Source organism: Echinops telfairi, unplaced genomic scaffold (assembly GCF_000313985.2).
Source record: "Echinops telfairi isolate 266 unplaced genomic scaffold, ASM31398v2 ScPeMD7_19;HRSCAF=73, whole genome shotgun sequence".
In the NCBI taxonomy this organism is placed as follows: Eukaryota; Metazoa; Chordata; class Mammalia; order Afrosoricida; family Tenrecidae; genus Echinops; species Echinops telfairi.
This window is the reverse complement of record NW_022103916.1, coordinates 3,050,815-3,067,741: the sequence shown is the minus strand read 5'-3', so window position 1 is coordinate 3,067,741 and position 16,927 is coordinate 3,050,815. Positions and strand designations below refer to the sequence as shown.

At 38.3% G+C, this 16,927-nt stretch overlaps 1 protein-coding gene across 2 annotated transcripts in view; it reads right to left on the bottom strand.

The window, feature by feature from the left end:
- SHROOM4 (shroom family member 4) overlaps positions 1-16,927 on the bottom strand; it is a 75,147-nt gene that overhangs the window by 47,201 nt on the left and 11,019 nt on the right. For both annotated transcript variants that reach the window (XM_045288320.1, XM_045288321.1), the window contains one exon: positions 10,185-10,246. In XM_045288320.1, coding sequence (XP_045144255.1) covers positions 10,185-10,246 — 62 coding nt within the window. The remainder of the gene's footprint in view (positions 1-10,184; positions 10,247-16,927) is intronic.

The following is a 16,927-nucleotide window of genomic DNA, read 5'->3' as shown; positions in this document are numbered from 1 at the left end:
AACCCCTCAGGACCAGTGGTGAGAGTGGTGATACCAGGAGGGTGGAGGGAAGGTGGGGTAGAAAGGGGGAACCGATTACAAGGATCTAATATAACCTCCTCTCTGGGGGATGAGCAACAGAAAAGTGGGTGAAGGGGGACGTTGGACAGTGGAAGGTATGACAAAACAATAATAATTTATAAATCTTCAAGGGTCATGAGGGAGGAGGGTACGGGGAGGGAGGTGAAAAATGAGGTGCTGATACCAAGGGCTCAAGTAGAAAGCAAATATTTTTAGAATGATGATGGCAACAAATGTACAAATGTGCTTGACACAATGGATGTATGTATGGATTGTGATGAGCGTTGTATGAGCCCCCAATTAAATGATTAAAAATATAAACAAGTCATTAAAAAAAAAAGATCCCAACAACAAAATTTTCCTGATTGAGAGGAATTCACTGGAGAAATTTCACTCGGGGGGAAGCTGATGCCAATTCTACCCAAAGTATCCCAGAGTACAGAAAAGGATAGATTATTCCTAAAGTTAGTCTATGAAATAATATACCTTTAATTCCCAAACCAGGCAAAGAGATCATAAAAATGAAATTTATAGACTAATGACCTTATGAATATAGATGCAAATATTCTCAACAAAATTCAAGCCAAAAACATATCTAAAAACCATCATGAACAAGTGGGATTTATACCAGGTATGAAAAGATGCCTCAATATTTTAAAAACAATCAAGATAATCCAATAACCCAAATAAAATATGGGAATATAAATAAATGAGCATATTCATCAATGCAGAAAAGACATTTGACAAAATCTAACACCCATGCCTGATAAAAACACTCAATAAAATAAGAACAGAAAATAAATTCCTCAACCTAATTAAAGGAAATGACACAAAAACAATAGCCAACTTTTTTTCAGTGAAGAAACACTAAAAACATTTCCCTTAAAACCATAAATGAGACAAGATGTCATTTATCACTATTTGTATTTAATATTGTACTGGATATCTTAGCCAGAGTATAAGGCAAAAAAGGCAAATAAAAGCCACCCAAATTGGCACAGAAATAAAACTGTATTTGCAAATTCTGTTTCCATACACACCAGAAAATTAATATCATTTAAAATAACCATGCAAGAGATGAAGTACATAGGAATAAATCTAAGCAGAAACAAAAATGACTTACACAAAGAAAACTATAATACACTAATAAAACAAATCAAAATAGACATATAAATGGCAGAATTATACCACATTCATGAATAGGAAGACTTAACATTGTGAAAATGTTAATTCTACCCAAAGCAATCTACAGATGTAAGTGCAACCCTGATCCAGACTCCATCTTCATTCTTTAAGTACATGAAAAGTCATATCACCATCTTTATAAGGAAAGAAAAGAGACCCCGATTAAGCAAAGCACTGCTACAGAAGAGCAAAATTGCAGGCCTCACATTTTACAATTGCAAAACCTATTAGACAGCCACTCTTGTGGTGTGGTGTTTAATTCCTGGGCTGCTAATTGCAAGGTCTCTGTTCAAAAACACCAATGGCTCTTCGGGAGACGGATTAAGCTTTCTACTTCAGTAGAATTCCAATCTCAGAAATCCACAGGGGCAGTTCCACTCTGACATATAGGGCCATTGTGAGTTGGAATTGACCCAATGGCAGTGAGTTTGGGATTCATTAGACAGTGATAGCATTCAAAACAGTCTCATATTAGTATAAAGTCAGACATTTAAATCAATATAAAAGAAATGATAACCCCAAAATATAATGCATTAACTGATGGACAGCTGATCTTTTATAAGGGGCCAGCACCCAGTAAAAGCTAAAGAGATATTCTCCTTAACAAGTGGTGCTGGCATGTATGAATATTCATTTGCAGAAAAGTAAAGTAGGATCTATATTTCTCACCTTATATAAAGAGTAACTTGAGATGGCTCAAAGGCCTATATGTCAAACCTAAAACTATGAAGAACATCAAAGAAACAATAGGGGTAAACGTGACTATAATACACTATCAAACATAACTAAAAATGGGCACACTGTAGAAGGCAAACTAAATGTCTCAAACCCACTATCACTGAGTTAATTCCGACTCATAGTGACCCTATAAGATAGACTAGAAATGACCCTGTGGTTTTCTGAGACTTTAACTCTTTATGGGAGTCGAAAGCCTCTCCTTTCTTCTGAAACTAAATGTCTGGGACCTCCTAAAAATTAAACATTTATGTCCATCAAAAACGTCACCAATAGAGTAAAAAGAAGTGATTCAAGCCATGGCACTTTCAATGCCTCATATGTATGTGAAAGTTGGACAATGAATAAGGAAGTCTGAAGAAGACTCAATGCATTTGAATTACGATGCTGGCAAAGATTATTGAAAATAACAAACAAATATGTCTTAGATGAAGTACAACCAGAATGCTCCTTAGAAAAAGGATGGTGAGACTCACATACTTTAGACATGTTATTAGTAGAGACTAGCCCCTGGAAAAGGACACGATGCTTGGTAGAGGGGCAGTCAAAAAGAGGAAGGTCCTCGACAAGATGGATGGACACAGTGACTACAACACTGGGCTCAAGCATCGGAACAACTGTGAAGATGGTGCAGCACCTGGCAGTGTTTCTTTCTGTTGTACCTCGGGTGGTAGAAGTCAGAAGCTACCCAATGGCACCTAACAACAATAACAACAACAACATGTTGGAAATACTATTTTGCAAATGACGAAAGGATAAAGCTCAGAAGACTAGATGGGACATAAAAAAAGTTGAAATACAGTGAAATATTGGGAAGAGTGTGGAAATTACCATCACTGTTACAAAACAAAACATTTATGAATTGTGGATGGAAAACCAATTTGTTGTATTTATTTTCACCTTAATAGTAATTTTAAAATTAAACGAATTAAGACAAAAATATCCACATAACTAATTTTCTCAGTAAAAGTTCACCCAAGCCATACACAAAAAAATTAAGTTAGAAAGTATATTTAAAAAACAATTGGTCAATCTTCAATCATTTTAAGAGGTAGTGTATGATCAAAGCAGTTGGTACTGAATGGAGAATACAGTGACAGCATTGGCCAAAAAAAAAAAAAATCCCCAAGGCACAAGGCATTGGCCAAACAAAATCTATTCAGCTTTATCAACAAACAGATACAACACAGGAAGTGCTTATGCATATATTCCAAGAATTTTTTTAAGACGGCTACCTGGAAAAACAACTTAAAAAATGCCCATTTCAAAGAAAGGTGGCCCAAGAGTTTGCAGGAATTATTGCAAGATAGCATTAATGTAAATAACAAGCAATAAAATTTTGCTTAAGAAAATTAAATGGTGGTTACAATAGTACATTAAAAGGTAACTGCCAGAAATTCAGGCTTGATTCAGAAGAGTAAGTGGAGTGAAGGATACCACTGCCGATGTCACGTCTTGTCTGAAAGCAGATAATATCCGGAAGCTGTTTACCTGTGTTTTATTGAAAAAGGTTTATCTGTCTTTTTATTTTATTTTGTGAGTCATAACAAATTATGTATAATATTGAAAAATAGGAATTCTAGAACACTTAATTGTGCTCATGACAAACTTGTACATAGGTCAAGAAGCAGTAGTTCAAACAGGACAATGGGATACGTGACATGATTTAAAATCAGGAAAGGTACCTGTCAGGAGTGTTTATTTACCATACATATTCAATCTGTATTGTGTGAAAATAATCTGAAAAGACAAAGTATATGAAGAGGAACATGGCATCAGGATTGAATGGACTCATTAGCAACCTGCGATATGCAGATGACACAATCTTGCTTCCTGAAAGCAAAGAGGAGTTGACGCAATTACTGATGAAAAGGCTACAGCCTTCAGAATGGATAACACCTCAACCAAAAGAAACTATAATTCCTTACAAATGAACAAATAAGCAACATCATGAGAGATGGAAAATATATTGAAGCTTTCAAGGATCTTATTTTACTTGGATCCACACTCAGTGCCCATGAAAGCAGCAAAGACCTTGTATTAGTCTAGGTACTTTAGAGAAACAAATCCACAGCAACTCATGTATAAGAGAGTTTTATGTAAAGAAAGTGTGCATCACAAAAACATCCCAACCCAATGCTACCCAAGCCCACAAGTCCAAGATTAACCCATTAACCCAACACCAGTCCACAAAGTCCTCCACCTCACAAAACAGAGGCAGTGACGCCGACTGCAGGAGGAAAGCTGAGTCAGTGAACGAATAAGCATCTCAGCACTAGCAGGGGTCTCCACATGGCTGCTCCAGCACCCAGGGCTGCATCTGGATAGGTCCATGTAGCTTCTCCTTGGGGATGTCTTGTAGGAAGTCAATCTTGCAAGTTGAAGCAGGGAACTGCTAAGGCAGCTGCACCCGGTGCAACCATCACAAAGCAAGAGACCCAGGAACTAGAAAGGCGAGGCTCACCACCCATTTATCCCTCCGTCTTTCAATTAGCCCCACATGTGATTATCGGCCAGGCTGGCACAATTAACTAACTCAGACTCCTTTAAAGATGTAGGAAACAACAATGTCACTTTGAGAACTAAGGTGCACCTGACCCAAGTCATGGTTTTCAATCAGCTTATATACATGTGAAAGCTGGATAATGAATAAGGAAGACTGCAGAAAAATTTGTTTTTAAATTATGGTGTTAGTGAAGAATATTGACTGTACTGTGGACTGCCAGAAGAAAGAACAAATTCATTGTGGAAGAAGTACAGCCAGAATGCTCTTTGGAAGTGAGGAGGGTAAAAATGCATCTGACATACTTTGGGTATTATTCGGATGGGTAAGTACCTGGGAAAGGACATCAGGTACAGGGTCAGTGAAAAAGAAGAAGGAATCCAAGAAGATGAATTGGCACAGTGGTTGCAACAATGAACTCAAACATACCAATGCTTGTGAGGAGGACCTAGGACCTGGTAGGGTTTTGTCTTGTTGTACATAGGTCACTATATAACGCCAACAGAGTTGCACCGAACAAAAGAGTTGTGAAGGTAAAGCATAATACAACATGTGTTCAGCTCACATAGGTTGTTTCACAAGTGATCATTTACCATTAACTGCTACTTAAGTTTGTTAGGGTTTTTTAAATCATTTTATTAGGGGCTCATACAACTCTTATCACATTCCATACATGCATCAATTGTGTAAAGTAATTGTGTAACGCACTGCTACTTAAGTTTGTAAGGGTTAATTTTTGCTCAAGTTGTGGTCAGGGACTTGACTATCTACTTCACCAACCAAAAGGCTGTACATACAATAGGTATTGAATAAAGTGTTTGTACTTTACTGACTTATCAGTGAGAGGACTATTTTGGTGAGGCACTGACGCTACACTGCCTGTACCTGGTAAACTTATTAGGTAAATGAATTAATCTGTCTGCACCTTAGTTCCTTCACTCTGTCAGATAGAAAGGCTAATAGCACCTACCCTATAAGGTTATGGTGATTAATAATTAATCCATGTAAAGTGCTTAAATTGGTGCCTAGATCAGCACAGAGTGTCAAGAAATATTTGCATTGTTTTTGTGTTGTTTCATTCATTCAGTGTACAGGAAACTGCATTTCTTTATTTGGCAAAGCAACTTGTCTGTGTCAGGTGTAATGCTAGTTAAAAAGACTAAAGTCATAAGCAAAATTTAATCTCTCCTCGCAAGGGTCTCGGTTTCTACGAGAAATTGGCAGGCCTGCTAAACGGAAATTACTTTCCTAAGGACACACTGTAAGTTAGTCCCAGAATCGAAGAATTAAGACCAGTCATAGAATCCTGAGACATGATGCTGAGAGATGAGTGACAAGACAGTCTGAGTGTGAATCTTGGCTCCACCACTTACTAGCTGTGTGACCACAGCAAAGTTACATGAGCTCTCTGGACCTCGGACTATTCATCTATAAAACAGGTAGTAAATTGGCTGCTGGTAGAAATAAATGATATGATATCTATAAAAAGTTCACAATAGCAAGAAGTTGGAAACAGCCCAAATCCCAATCAGTAGAAGAATGGATTAAAAACAACTTTGGTATATACACACAATAGAATACTACGTATCCCTAAAAAAAAAAAAAAAAAGAATACTACGTATCCCTAAGGGAAAAACACACACAACAGTAATGAAACATCTCATGACATGAAGGGATCTGGAGACTATTATGCTGAGTGAAGTTAATCGATCACAAATGGGACAAATACTATGAGTCCACTGATGTAGGGATGAACACAAGGATGGGAGCAGGCTCAAGCTTTCAGGTAGCCAGATTGGCCAGGCAGCTTGGTAGAGAGTCTGACTGGTCCTCCTGAACCATGCACCATCCTCTGTGTGTATCCTTTGTTGCTGTTGTTTGTTTTTGTTAAAAGATCTTTTTATTGTGGGGTCTTAGAGCTCATATAACAATCCATACATCAATTGTATCAAGTATATTTGTGCATATGTTGCCATCATTATTTTCTAAACATTTAATTTCTATTGAGCCCATAGTATCACCTCCTCTTTTCCTCTCCCTCCTCCCTTACCCTCGTGATCCCTTGCTGAATTATAAATTATTAATATTTTCATATCTTACATCGACTGTTGTCTCCCTTCCCCCATGATTTCTGTTGTTCATCCCTCTGGGAGTGGGATGGGGGTGGTGGTTATGTGTCAATCATTGCGACCGGTTCACTCTTCCTCCACTCCCCTCCTCACCTTCCTCCTACCCTCCTGGTATCATTACTCTTAATCCTGTTTCTGGATTCCATGTGTCATGAGCTCTTATCTCTTATCTGTACCTGTGCACATGTTCCGGGCTAGCCCGCAATAAAAGGCAAGATTGGGGTCATGATAGTGGGGGGTGAGGAAGCCTTAAGGAACCAGAGGAACATTGTGTGTTTTATCAGTGCTATACTGCGCCCTGGTTGACTCATCACTTCCTTGTGACCCTTCTGTGAAGGTATGTCCCATTGTCTACAGACGGGTTCTGAGTCTCGGTGCCAACACCCCTTGTTCTCAACAATATGTTTTGCTGGTTTGTTTTTTTGTTTTGGGTCTTCTGATGTCTGTTACCTGATCCTGTCGACAGCTCATGATCGTACAGGCTGGTGTGCTTCCTCTACGTGGGCTTGTTGCTTCTCTGCTAGATGGCCGTTTGCTTAACTTCAAGCTTTTAAGACCCCAGATGCTATCTATATCTTTTGATAGCCGGCACCATCTGCTTTCTTCACCACATTTGCTTGTGTACCCATTTAATCTTCAGCAATTGTGCCAGGAGGGTGAGCATCACAGAACACCAGGTTATTAGAACAAAGTGTTTTTGCATTGAAGGAGGGGATGAGCAGAGACCCAACGTCTGTCCACTACTTCAGTGTATTGCCTTATACATAAATGTACATACTTAACAATGTACATAGGTTGATACCTCTATTTTTATGAATGACTATATTTATATATACACACACCTATGCTTATACCTCTGTCTGTAGCTTTGCTTCCTAGATATTTCCTGTTTCCTTTTACCTTCCTCCTGCCCCACCATTATGCTCACCCTTAAGTCACTTTGGGAGAGAAGTCATCACCTTATCTGGGATCAGATTTTCAAGACAGGGGGAGGGAGAGGATGACCATTTAATGAATGCCAAGCAAAAGTATGATGAGGTCCCCCTCAACTGGCAGACATTCCTAGCAGAGTGATAAGGTATACTGGTGGGAAAATAAGTGAGGATTGGAGAAAGGGAGCACACGCATATTGGAGAAGACCAGTGCATGTCTGTTGGTGGAAAATGGGTGAGGACCAACTTCCTAGTAGGGGAAAAAATGACTAACAATACTTTTAAAGACACTAAGTGGGGGAGTATGCCTGGTACTATGCTCCTAATGAGCCACAATAGGATGAGTTTCTGTACACCATCTGGGGACCCAGACCATGTGCCTGGGACATATAACCCTGAATCTTCATGGTGCACAACATGCTCCAAAGGCCATACCAGAGGGATGAGATGTGGAAACCTCATTAGGTGAATGGGGATCTACCTCAAATACACCTGTAACCTGAGGATTTAAGACTGAAACTACATGGTGTGTAAAGAAGCAGAAGGCAGTTATACTGTTGGAAGGTGGACTAACATTTACTTACTACTTCAATGTCCTACTTTCTGTATAAAGGTATGCATTATTCTGGCAGACTTGTGTCTGAAGTCGGTGAATACTGTTGAAAATTTTCCCAGGCCACCAAGTCCCATAGTTTGGGTAAATAACACCCAATCACATAAGGATATATTCTGCACAAGTGAATAATCCATGTATTGTGATATGTAGTTAGCCTACACTTGTTCAATCTCTCTCTCTATATATAGTGTTTTAAAATTAGTATGATGGGGGAATCATTGACACTATACACAGGAGGTCCAATTGCTTCAGGGAGATTATTAATGAGATTCTCTACCATAAATTAACAAGGCGGTCTCTAAGATGAACCAGAGGCAGATTAAAAACAAACAAACAAACATAGATTCAGGGATGGATTTTGTGCTTGCTCTTAATCCTAGCTCTAATGTAAGAGCAATTAGTTTTCACATCATAGCTCTGCCTGACACTCACCCTTGTGAAGGAAACACAGATGATAGCGGTGCTATGAATAAAGTGTGGTGAAGAAATTTGATGGTGCCCGGCTATCAGAAATAATAGTGTCTGGGATCTTAAGGCTTGTTTTCAAACAAGCAGCCATTTAAGTGAGATGTCAACTAAGCCCACATGGAAGAAACACACCAACACCTGTGATCCAAGGATTGTAAATTATGTAACCCAACGGAGGGAATAGTATCAGAGCACAAATTGTGAGCTTCTGATATGCAGAAGGCTATGAATGACAGTAGAAAGCCAAAGTATATTTGCAAGATGTACAGAAAGTAGGCCTCCAGTGATTTTCCTTTCACCATCATTGAGGGAAGGGAGTAACTTGATCATTCCCTGGTTATAATCTTGGAATATTGGAGACACCACTATAGTAGATTAAAATGATAAGTTTGAATGGTTAAAACCTTGCCATTTGGTCTCACTTCTGATACACTTTGTGCTTGATTTGGTTTCTTAATATTTTCTGTGGGTTTTTTTTCACACACACACAAAAAGATCTTGTCAACCAGAAAGGTAATAGAAGTGAGGGAGGACAAAATTGTTCCTGACGACACCACCAATCCACAGGGGATAATGTAGTCAGCTAGAAAGAACTTTGGGTTGTTTTCAGGGATCAAGAGATTCATATTCAAGTCCTCTTTCCTGGGGACCCTACGTTAGATCCCAAAGGCATAGTTTAGATCCTTCCCTGTGGTTCCCCCTTCACTCCTGGAGTGTGAGTTAAAGAATCAATATAATTTATGGGACTATTGTAAAATTTGGAGAAAGGTGGGAATTTCTACTTCTGTAAAGAGTTATCATCTTGGAAACTCACAGGAGAAGTTCTACCCTGTCCTATAGAGTTGCTATCAGGAGGTATCAACTTGATGGAAGTTCGGTTTGGTTTTTCGTTTGTTTGTATTAAATTAAAATTTGGCCTGGGGAGAACTGGATGAAAGAATCTATCATGGAGTATCACAAAAAAGAAGGTCCAGACAGGCTGAAAAGGGTTATATTCACTCGGTAGAGTCATATATGATGCCCCTCTGGTAATTTTAACCTATTATTAGTGTGATCTGCCCCTGGGATTTTAATGAACATACCTTACAATCTCAATTGGTCCTATAAAAAGAAAAGCAGAAGCATTCAAGAAATAGGTAACACAAACTCTTAGGAGCAAATGCACAGCAATAGCTGGGCACTCCTACTGCTGCTCTTTCCCCTCCAACTACCAAATGGTCACTTGTAAGGCAGGCAGAGTTTCTGTCTTCTTATTTCTGTCAACACAGTTTGATCCCACATAATGTTATGCCTGTGCAAGACTGTCTCCAGCCTCTGAACTAGTGGGTTCAATGTTCCACAATACTGCCCAAGGACTGTGTTTTCAAAAATGCGGTCAGACTGGTCTGTAGTCCAGCTGACTGGGGACAGGCTAGATTACATCTATGACATCACACCATTGGTATGGATACCAGACCAGTTTCCTCAAAGGAAACTAAGCAAACAGAAGGTCTTACTAATTCCTACAGAACCCCCAGAGGCATTAACTCACCCCAATTCCCTGAATAGTCACTTACCTCCCTGACTGGCTGGTCTTCCTGTTTCCTGTTGTTGGTTTCCATTTGTCCCCAGGAAATTCCTGCAAAGTAAAAATCTGATAAACTAGGGAGCTCTAAGAAGCAGGTATCTAGACAGCCTAAACAATGTGAAGAGCTCATGAGTCTGTTCCTAGCTAGTCCTCTAGCTGGTCCTTTCTGTTCTCCTGGATATACTTTAGACATATATACCTGTAGGGCTGACTTTATGCCAGGAGGCCTGCTGGTTTTTTATGGAGGCATGCAGAGACGAAGAACGTACTCCAGTACTTGGATAGTGTGATCCAGAAACTCTGCCTTTCACCCTCTTTCACCACTATTCTCCCAAATGTGAAAAACAAGTTTAATATATTTGCTGTTTGCTCTGACTCTTTTTATTTGCTCTGCAGGGTGAACCAGATAATTCATCCTGCTCCTTCCAACATAGAAAGTATCTTCTTGGAAGCTCTATCCTTGAGAGGGCTTTGTGGTCTAAAGTTGCTGCTACTGTTATACCTTCCCAGGGTAAGAGAGATGTGGAGTATGGCAGCACACTTCACCTGTAATGCAATGGTTCTTCCTCCTCCTCTTTGAAGACATACTGGCAGAGATCAAAATGGGCCTACTTTGGAAACTTGAGTGCCACATTCCCAACAGTAGAGTCTCTACCTGGGTATTGTTTTTCCTGCAGGGCTTTGGACAAGCAATCATTTCCCCTCTAAGTCAAGCCAAAGAGCCCTGGTGGAATAGTGGGTTACTAGTAAGGCTAATGGTCATAAGACCAGCAGTTTGAAACCACATACCACTGCACTGGAGAAAAATTAGACTTTCTAATTCCATAAAGATTTAAAATCTCAGAAACCCACAAGTGCAGTTTTATTCTGTCCTATAGCATCAGTATGAGTCAGAATGGATTCAATGACAATGAATTTGACTTGCCCTTACTTTCTTAGTCTACTTCCAAACTGAATGCCAATTATCTCTAACTTTCTATCCGGTACTTTCTACCTAAATGCCTAGAACTTATCCCAATAGCAATGCATACTTCTTCCTAAACCTCTTTCACACAATCTTTTTCCCCAGTGTTATTAATTCTATTCAAAAGTTTATTACCTTTGTTCCAGTAGGCCTTCCTAAGGTACCCGGTTAACCATTTCACAATGGAATATCGTTTTTTTCTTTTTTGCTTTGAAGTTTATGTTGATAAAATGTGCTTTCGTTCAGTAATGGAAGGCACATTAAAATCTAAGAAGAAAAAAGTTTTAAAGTTTCTGATACAACTATGTGGACCTCACAAGTCCGATGTGGACTCTGTTGGACAGGTTATCAGGAGAGACAAGTGTCCTTGGTAAATCAGCTATGAATTGACATAATGACTGCTTCAATGGGCTGAAATAGAAAAATTACAGAGGATAGCACAAGACTGGGTGGCATTTTGTTCTGTTGTACATTGTGTTGTGATGCATTGGAGCCAACTTCATGGCACCTAATAATAACACAAACTAGAAAGTTGGCATTCCAAATCCATCTTTTGGCACCACAGAAGAAAGGCCTGATGTTCAACTTCCACAAAGATTACAGTCAAGAAAATTCTGAAGTGGGCACAGTTCTACTCTGTAACACATGGGGCCAACATAAGTTAGAAGAAACTTGACGGCTACGTTTTTTTGGGTAGAAAATATTGGAGTCCTTGGGTGGTGCAAACCGCTAACATGTTTAGTTGCTAACCCAAAGGTTGGAGGTTCAAGTTCATTCAGAGGCACCATAGAAGAAGAAAGACCTAGAATTTCCTACCAGAAGGCCCCAGCCATTAATCTCTAGAGTATATAGGGAGTGACATAAATGAAGGTGCCACTGGTTGGAATTAATTTGATGGCAACTGGTAATGGAAAAGGAGCCCTGGTGGCACAGTAGTTATGTGTTAGGCTGCTAACCACAAGGTCAGCAATTCAAAACCACTAGCTCCACAGGAGAAAGGCAAGGCTTTCTACTCTCATAAAAAGTTACAGTCTCAGAAATTTACAGGGGGCAGTTCTACCCTGTCTTATAGGGTCACTATCAGTCAGAATCAACTCAATGACAGTGAGTTTGGTAATGAAAACAACAGACTTATTTCCTGGATCCAGCTTTCACAGGGTCTTGTTACATCAGAGAATATTTAGTCTCATATATTTCAGATGCTACACTTTGTGAAATACCTCTGCCTTCAAAGACACCATTACTGTTCAGCCACAATGAGAGTCAGGATGTCTTGTTACTGCTCTGTCTAGCCCATGGGAGCACTCAGTAAAAAGCAGTAGCCAAACCATTGTATTTCACCAATTCTTGACCTCCTTTCCAGATCCCCATATCATTTGATCCCCACCCCCACCCCCACCCCCGAACCACTTCTAAATCAAGCTCACTGCTATTGAGTCAATTCTGACTCAGAAAGACCCTATAGGGCAGGGTAAAACTGTCCTTGTGAGTTTCCAAGATTGCAACTCTTTACAGAAGTAGAAAACCTCTTTTTTCTCTGGCCGAGCAGCTGGTTGTTTCAAACTGCTGACCTTGTGGTTAGCAACCCAACTCGTAACCTTTATGTCACCAGGGCTCCTTTGGAGCCACTTAGGTTACTAAAAATTGCCTCTGCCCTCTGAATGAAAGAGGCTGTTTTCCCCATGTCTTGTTGCAGACTGGGAGTGTGAGGGGAGTTACCTGTCCAGATGGACATTATGCTACTAGAAGGTAACCTGCCCCATGAGAGATGTGCTGGGCTTGGCAATCAATTTATGGATTCAGTGTAGCACAATTGGGAGTGTGGTCTCTGGAGCTAGATTAAACCCATTGCCATCCACTCCATTATGACTCATAGCTACTCTATAGGATAGAGGAGAATGTCTTATGGGATTTCCAAGACTATATATTTACAGAAGCTGACTGCAATGTAGAGCAGTCGGTGGATTCAAACTCCCAACCTTTTGGCTGCCAAGCACTTCAAAACTGTACAACCAGGGCTCCATGAAGCTAGAGTATACAGATTCAAATCCTAGATCTGCCCTTCACTAGTTATGTAATGAAGGCAAGCTACTCAACTTTTCTTCATCTCAATTCCTCTCTATAATGGTGACAATAATAACAAATATTCTTAGCTGTTTGGAGGACTAAATGAATATATATATATATATGCTATAACAAACAGTACCTGGTGCACAGTAGGTTCTCAAAATGTTACATATCTTTATAATGTCCAAATTCTGGCTTGCCATTTGCTAGATTTCTGACCTCTCTGAGCCTTAGCTTCCTCAGCTGTAAAATGGAGATCTTATTACAATTTATTTCAAACAATGTCTAAACTGAAATAATCTTATTAGGTATATAAAATTAACTGTCACAAACTACAAAATCTTTGTTGATTTTACTTTTCCTCATTAACAGGACTGAGAAGGAACCAATTAGCTCCTCCAAACCACTTTCAGGGCCCATAAGGAGCAGAATTCAGCCCTAATTCTGACGGTCAGCGTAACAACTACATTATTTATCTGAGACAGTGTAGCCTAACCCAGGCTGCCAGTGTTTCCCATGTATGGAGGTGAAGGACTCGGGTGGTAGTTTTGAAAGGAGAATTACGTGACTCCTAGATAGCTATTCACATAGCTGGAAGCCAAGTCTCAATGCAGACCAGCTTAGTCACTCTATCTGGCATTTCAAAAAACCTAACTGAATGCCATCAAGTTGGTGCCGGCTCATAGTGACCGTATAGGACAGGGTAGAACTGCCCCTATGAGTGTCTGAGATTGTAACTCTTTATGGGAGTAGAAAGCCTCATCTTTCTCCCATGAAGTGGCTGATGGTTTTGAACTACTGACCTTGCCAATCGCAGCCCAACATGTAGTTACTATACCACTAGGGCTCCATCTAACAGGCATTAGGAACCCAATATATCCCTTCCTCAAAGTATAATGTGATAGGGGGTATTATAAGCACAGGGACATCATCATTGCTGCTGCTAACTGCTACAACTTGCAAATTTTACCTCTTGCATTTATAGAATCACTGAGGCCTCTGTATCGGCAGCCATCACCTCCTCACTTCCCCTTCAACTTCAAATCCCCTTTTCTATATTTAATTGCAGTTCCTTCTTTCAGCAGACATTTTTCATGTTAACACCCTTCCCCACACCCATGCACTTAAAAAAAATAAGGTAATTACTATCAATCACTGTTCTAAGTGTTTAACATGCATCACATCATTTAATTCTCATAACGAACCTATGAAGTAAGTCTTGTTATTGTCCCTATGTTTCAGATGAAGAAATTTAAGCACTATAATTTCTGGAGCTGGAATTTGAACACAGATAGTCTGCATTCAACATCATGACCCTTAAATTATTGTTATATTTTCTATCTTCTTTATTCAACATTTTACTATGAATATTTTCAAACATCCAGAAAAGTTGAAATAATTTTCCCCTGAGTGACCACAACTTAGATTCTATAATAAACATTTATCTATACAAAAATACATAAAATCATAGAAACTTTTTTCAAACAAAATACCAAACTGTGAAGCTATTTCTTCTGAATATATTTTCTATTAGGTCTAAAGAGACAAAGGCAAGTATATTACTGAGTGAACTAGTGTGCTAGTTCTACTAATTGCAAAGACATGTTTAAAACTATATGTAAAAATAAATGCATGCGTGTATGAACTGAAATCCGAGTAGCAATACTTTTGCCATACCTTTATATTTGCTGTATCATATATCTACCTATTCTTCCCTCTATCCATGCACTGATTCATCTTAAATTAATCATTTAATGCATTTTAGAATAATCTGCAAATGACTTTGTCTGCATAATTTGAAAACATAAATGAAATGGATAGTTCCTTGAAAGACACAAAATATCATAGCTCCCTCAAATGGGAATAGATAGAAGAGGGATTCAAAACATTTTTGGAAATTTCCATTAACTTTCCATTCCATTTTCCACAAACCTTTGAAGCCCTTGTATCAATAAATGGGATTGAATTTATAACTTAAAACTTCTCACAAAGAAAACCTCTGGCCCAGAAGACTTTAAATGAATTATATGAAATAATTAAGGAAGAAATAATACACATTCTATGCAAACTCTTCCTGAAAAGGATATTTCCCAACTCATATTATAAGGCCCAATTTACTTTTATATTAGACTAGACAAAAATATTACTAGAAAACTATAGACCCCAAATCCTGGTCACCTGATCAACAAAGATGTAAAAATTCTTAACAAATTTTAGAAAATCAAATCTGGTAACATATAGAAAGGATAATGCATTATGACCAAATAGGATTGGGAATGCTATTCTACTTCTTAATTTAGAGAATCAATGTAATCCACCATATCAGCAAACTGAGGAAAAAACAAACGAATAACTATATGATCATATCAATAGATATAGAAAGAAAACATTCTTGATTTTAAAAAATTTAAAGCAAACTAGGAATAAAAGGGGTAACTCAATCAATAACATCTAAGAAAATCCTCTGGCTAACATCACAGTTAGAAGTGAAATATTGGGAACAAAGCAACGATGTACATTCTTACTACTTCTATTCAATGTTATACTGGCTGTCCTGGCAAAAAGCATATATAACTCAAAGGAAGCAATAAAATTCATTCTATTTGTAGACATGATTGTCTATTTTGAAAAACATTTAAATATACCAAAAGCCACTAAAACTAATAAATGTTTCCACAGGGTCACAGGACACTCGGTACAAAACTCAATTGTATTTCCATATAATATCATCAAAGAACCATAACATGACATTAAGAAAACAATACCATATACAGTAGCCTCAAAAGACATGCAGTTTTAGATTTAAACATTTAAAAAATTGGTGCAGATTTTTTGTGTGCCAAAAACAGTAAGTAGCATGCATCAATATACCATTTCTGGTGGCATATATATAATTAAATAAAGTTCAGTATTTGCTTATGTTATTTTTAGGTAAAATTTACTTTCCGTGAAAGGCCCAATTATTAAGTGTACATCTGTTGAGTTTGACAAGTGTATACACCAGTGTAACTCAAACCTTTATCCAGGTATTATTACTATCATTACCACCCCACAAAGTTCCCTCCTGCCCTTTCCTAGTCCTTCTAAACTCTGTGTCACTTCCCATAGGTAACCACTGTTCAGATCCTTTTTTCTCCATAAAATAGTTGTTTTATTGCTGATATCAAGGGCTTAAGTGGAGAGCAAATATTTTGAGAATGATGAGGGAAATGAATGTACAAATGTGCTTGACACAATTGATGGATACATGGATTGTGATGAGTTATATGAGCCCCCAATAAAATGATTTAAAAAAAGAATGTTAGACTGTGACAATCATGTAACATTGATTAAAATGAATTTCAAAATTATTGAAAGTTAGGTAATTTGGCCAGGAGAAGATTCAAATAGAAGGATAAAAACCCAAGGAAAATGAAAAAAAAAAAGGAGAATATGGATGGAAAGTAAAGTAGTTTCTAACATAGTGTTATCTCTGAGAAATTAAATTCTACCTTTGGTGTTTTCTCTATGATAATTTCTATTATTTTCTATTTACTAATAATTATTAAACTTTTATATACAAAAAAATAAAGAAAGAAATCAAGCACTACGTACTCTTGTGTAAGGCTTCTTTCATTCCCAAACCCCTTAGAAAATAAAACATATTGAGCAGTTTCATATTGAGAACTTCAGAAATATCTGCTGGTTACTAAGGAATGAAC